Source organism: Gymnoscopelus braueri (assembly GCF_963280865.1).
Source record: "Gymnoscopelus braueri genome assembly, chromosome: 4".
Classification (NCBI taxonomy): Eukaryota; Metazoa; Chordata; class Actinopteri; order Myctophiformes; family Myctophidae; genus Gymnoscopelus; species Gymnoscopelus braueri.
The window spans coordinates 6937535-6943298 of NC_137605.1; the positions used below are offsets into that span (position 1 = coordinate 6937535).

At 41.5% G+C, this 5764-nt stretch overlaps 1 protein-coding gene across 1 annotated transcript; it reads right to left on the reverse strand.

Moving 5' to 3' along the window:
• Positions 1-2139: 2139 nt before the first annotated feature.
• On the reverse strand, positions 2140-4825 carry LOC308083751 (twist-related protein 2-like). Its single transcript, XM_080426083.1, has 2 exons — positions 4689-4825; positions 2140-4336 (listed from the first exon to the last, which is right to left on the reverse strand). The coding sequence occupies exons 1-2, from the start codon at positions 4696-4698 to the stop codon at positions 3720-3722; spliced, it is 627 nt and encodes a 208-aa protein (XP_080282209.1). The 5' UTR covers positions 4699-4825; the 3' UTR covers positions 2140-3719.
• Positions 4826-5764: the final 939 nt, after the last annotated feature.

Below are 5764 nucleotides of genomic sequence, written 5' to 3' on the forward strand. Positions count from 1 at the left end.
CAGATCTGGATGACTGTGTGTCACTTTATCGATAGATGGGCCGCGTGAAATATCTGCTCGGTGTCAACAGGTCGCTTCACTTAGCCTGGGACCTCTATAGCTGCAACTCTGACAGGGACTGAATGGGCCAGTGGTTCTCAAACTTTTTCATGTCAAGGACCCCCAAAATTATATGTATTTGGCCGCAGACCCCCATCTCAAAATATTTTTGTTCCAGGGACCGGCAGAAGCAAAGATTTGAGTTACAAATGTTCGCTTTAAAAAATATATATATTCAAAGGTTTGACCACGGAACTTCATCTGAAAATATGTCTTGCCAGGGAGGGACCCCCATGTAAAATTTGTGTTGTTGAAATGTTTTTAAAAATATTCCACAATTTTCACTTGTTTTCTTTTTCTCCAAGATTGTGTTTGTGTGAAATTGACTATTTTCAAATAGCCGATGGTTAAAGTGGGTACCTTGTATGTACCATAAACTTATTTTGATGCTATTAACTCATTTTGCTGGGGACCCCTGACACCTGGGGGTCCCCGGACCCCGAAAATGGCAGAACCACTGCATTAGACCTATATATTGTCAGTTGATTGTTATAATCTGCTCTGATATCCTCGGTGTTATAACTTACATTTTAAGCTAAATTAACAAGAGTAGGCCTACGTGTGTTGGTATGGAGGAGATCCATTTGATTTATGTGTGATGCTGACATATTCGTAGGCTGGTCTATACTTGTGTTTTGATTATTACATTTTAAACTTTCTATTTACATTAAAAGATCGCAAGGCAGATTGTCGCTGCGACAATGTTGCATTATAGTCGGTGTGCAAATGTATACAAGATAACAGAGCTTTTGTTTTGAACGAGCATTATTCTAAAATCATATGACATGGTCATAAGTAGTTGGTAACATGACATGATTACGTTTCTATATCATCAGTGTGATAAGTTGATATAACCCACTTTCTTATATGCAGGGCTCAATCCTTAACAAGAACATAAACACACACACACACACACACACACGCACATGCACACACACACACACACACACACACACACACACACACACACACACACACACACACACACACATATGTTTTTCTTATTATCTAAGCGACTGACTGTAATTGGTTATTATCCCACGGCATTTTTCGTTTTTTTGATGTTTAAAATAATATATTTACGTTTGACACGAGAAGTCCAACTTAATTAAAATGAAAAAAAAAAAAAGTCGCACGGGATTGTTAAAGTTAAACATAACACGAGAAGTTGACCAAAAAGTCTGGGACTTTGAGATTATTATTATTGATTTGTCTGGTTGGTGTTGATATTGAAAACAGATTATGAAAATAACTTAAACACAATGTGTGTAGTAGTTACGATGCCGCATGTCTGAAGTCTGCCAAGAATAACTGTTTAGTATTTTCCCAGGAGAGGATCAGCCTGCATGTGAAGCATGTTGTCGTTAAATGTGATATGACGCATATGGCCCGTTTATGGACATTAAGGCACACGAGGACACACGTCTTCATGGATTATATTATGTATTGAAATATAATATCTAACATCCAATCACCAGTAGTGGACGTGGACGAAGTACTCACATTTTTTTTACTGAAGTAAAAGTCCAGTATTCAAAATTGACTTGAGCAAAATTACGCAAGTATTGGCATCAAAATATACTTAAAGTACCAAAAGTAAAAGTACTCATTATGCAGAATGTCCCATTTAAAATGTATAAAACATAAAAAAAAATTAAATGGCAGATCTACAAGCTCACAACAAATGCATTGTGAACTTGCAGTTCGGCTATGGGATAATGCATGTTTTGTAATAATAATCCTATAGTAACTAAAGTTGTCAAATAATTTAGTGAGTAAAAGTACAATATTTACCTCTGAGATGTAATGGAGTAGAAGTAAAAGTATTGAAAAATACTCCAGTAAAGTAAAAACATCCTCAGATTTACTTAAATACAGTACTTGAGTAAATATACTTAGTTACTTTCCATCACTGACAATCACCCATTACAGTGGTTTCTGTATATAAGCTAACATATAAAACAAAACATGAACGACAATGCAGCAACACGACATAACAAAAGATAATCGTAAACAAACGAATTGGGAGCCAGACAAACATGTCCTTATCTGTAGGTTTAATGCAAAACAAAATATATACAAATATTTACACAAAGATATTAAAAAATAGGAATGTATTTCTGACACAGGGCGTATTCCTTTATGTAACACGTTTCACCAATAAATAAATAAAATGTAACTTCTGAAAACATTTCTCCTCTTTCTTGCACAGGTTATAGATCCACATCCAGTCGACTATTGACACTTGTCTCACACAACAACTGAGGCAATGCATTATTATTATTATTATTATTATTATTATTATCAATAATAAACAAAACAACAGTTCCAACATTCGTCGTCAACAACAGTATGTGAATGGAGAGAGTGGTACGGCAGAGCAGTGGTTCTCAAACGTTTTCATGCCAAGGACCCCCAAATATTATATGACCCCAATCTCAAAATATTTTGTTCCAGGGACCCCCCAGAAGCAAAGATTTGAGTCACAAATGTTTCCTTTAAAAATATATATATATTCAAAGGTTTGGACACATTTTCACGTTTTTTCAAAAAAAATAGAATAGCCAAAGTATACAGGGTGGTTCAAATTAGTGCGATGCCATATTAACACATTTTGCTGCGGGGACCCCCTGGAACGCCACCATGGAACCCCTGGGGGTCCGCGGACCCCACTTTGAGAACCAATGGTATTAGAGCACTGGACTGCGCAGTGCAAGGCCTCGTTGCGATCGAACATTCACGCCCTGTCTGTCTGTCTGTCTGTCTGTCTGTCTGTCTGTCTGTCTGTCTGTCTGTCTGTCTGTCCGTCCTCTTTGGTTTAAATAGTTTATCATCCATGTATCCAGCATTATTGGGCATCCAGAATTGTCCCGTCTAATAGCATAGAAGTATCAGCAGTCACCTGTAAAATGAATAATAACTATTACAAGAATGATAATGATTAATGCTCAGAGATAGACACACCCATGAATTACTTGCGGGCAGCAAAACAAACAAACAAACAAACATGACTGAAGGCTTGACACATTCAAATCCTCAGAGGCAATTTATGCATTTGTAACTCCAAGAGTGTATTCATAATATATAATCAAGGGTCCATTTGGTTCCATTTGTTAACGGGGCCATTTGGCCCGTGGCACTGAGGATTGTACTGCACATAAAGTGGTTTGCTTGTTGGATAAAGACCCAGAAACGAACCAAAACACACGTGTAAGCTTGAGGGCCGGTTAGGGCAGGTTAAAGTTCACCCAAATAAAATGACTTATTTTCCATCAATTACACACCCTATGATGCCTTGACTTCATGGAGATTTTTTGTTTTGGTCGCATTCCTGAGCCAATAATGTGATGACCGGCGGAGTCTCCATGCAGGAGAGAGTCTCCTGTATTGACTTATGACCCGATCATCAAAGTATTGTCTCAGGAATGCGACACAAACAAAACAAATCTAAAACAAATCAAGGCTTTCATGGGGTTTGTAATTGACAGAAAATAAATTAAAAAAATTGGGTGAACTCCTAATTTTTTTGGGGGTGAAAACTCGTACCATGTCGGGTCTCCCCCCTCTCCTCTCCTCTCCTCTCCATCCATCCATCCATCTATCCATCCCAGATGTTCCAGTCAGTGAGACGCCGACATGGACCAGGCGCCCTCCATCCGCCACACGGAGAAGGCGTAGCTCAGCCTCTCGTGCGCCACATAGCTGCAGCTGGCCATCTTGGCGTCCAGCTCGTCGCTCTGCAGCACCTGGCAGAGGAAGTCTATGTAGCGGGCGGCCAGCTTCAGCGTCTGGATCTTGCTCAGCTTGTCGGAGGGCAGCGTGGGGATGATCTTGCGCAGCGACGAGAACGCCTCGTTCAGCGACTGCGTCCTCTGGCGCTCCCGCACGTTGGCCATGACGCGCTGCGTCTGGAGCTCCTCGAAGGACTGCGGGCTGGAGCCGCTGCTGCTGCCGCCGCCTGATCCCTGCTTCTTGCCTCGTTTCCCAGGGGTCGGGCTGCCGCGATCCGAGTCCTGATCGTCCTCCTCCTCCTCCTCCTCCTCCTCCGTTCTTCTCCTGCTCGCCGCCGATCGCCTCTTCCTCCCGCTCCTCTTCTTGTTGTTGCTCGAAGGAGTCTGCCTGATGTTGCTGTGGCTGTCCGCTTCCCCCTCGCTGTTGCTGTGCAGAGTACTACTGTCCACTGGTGACACGGGAGAGCTGCCCGATTCTTCAGCCCCCATCTGTTCCGCTCGATGCCCTGCGAAGAGTGAACGGTTTTAACGGTCTAACCACTTTTTTTTGTTGTCCCCAACAGCAATTATATATAGGCTCTATGAACTGGCCAATAGTTGGAGTTATTTATGGGTCCATGTGCAATAACAAAGGATGATTATTATTATTATTCCCAGTGACACTTTTTAGTGCTTTTTATGCTTATTCGCAATATTAAAAAATATATATATTTGTCTTCTCTCACTTTTAACACACTGTCTTTGTGTGATGTGTTTTTTAACTGCAACCTTAATGTATGCCTGTATGAGCTATGATATCTGAGTTTCTCTTCGGAGATCAATACAATATCTCTCTATCTATCTATCTATCCATCATACCCTCAGACATCAGAAGAAGCCCGGAAAGTGTCCCCCTCTCCTCCTCCTCCTCTCATGAAGCCAGCGGGTATCCACCTGTCTCGGAAGACGCCGAGGTTATAATCCATAGATGGGACCGATGCGCCCGAGACGACGAGTTCCCCTTTTTTTTCTCTGCTACTTTGAGGAGCTTTAGGGAGTTCTTATAAGACCTGCATTGGCGTTAAGAGTTTGGAGGATTGGCCGAGGAGATGAATTACGTGAGACGAGGGGTGGGCGCAGCCAAGGAACTGTCAAAACGCTCGCCCCAAAACACAGTCGCCCCTTGGGGGGAAATCCGGCGGCCTCAGAACGGTCGCCACCTGGTATTCCTAAACGTAACCTCAGTAAGCTTATGCCTAAACCTAACCTTATTCCTAAACGTGACCTCAGTAAACTATGCCTAAACCTAACCTTATTCCTAAACGCGACCTCAGTAAACTATGCCTAAACCTAACATTATTCCTAAACTTAACCTCAGTAAACACCTAAACCGAACCTGAGTCCTAAATATAACCTCAGTAAACTATTATGCCTAAACCTAACCTTATTCCTAAACTTGACCCCAGTACAACTATGCCTAAATCATAACTTAGTCCTAACCTTCACATCAGTAAAACTATGCCTAAACCTAGTCGTATTCCTAAACTTAACCTCAGTAAAACTATGCCTAAACCTAACCTTATTCCTAAACTTGACCCCAGTAAAACTATGCCTAAATCTAACCTTATTTCTAACCATATCCTCAGTAAAAAATAAATAAAAGAGGAAAAACTACAAGAATACAAGAACTGGGGGGGAGCGTGTTTTGGGGCGAGACTTCCGGTCACCACTACCACTGCACTGTCAAATCCTCGGTGTTATTTCAACTCTGAGAGCGCGCAAATGGACCCAAATGCATTTGCACATGCACTCTCAGAGTGAAATGGACACCCAGGATTTTACTGCGTGTAAAGCTCTCTCCCCTGAATACAAAGACAGTGTTGGAAAATAGACACCGGACAGCAAGCATGTTTCACAACACAGCACTCTTCTTTCAAATGATGTAATAATACAGT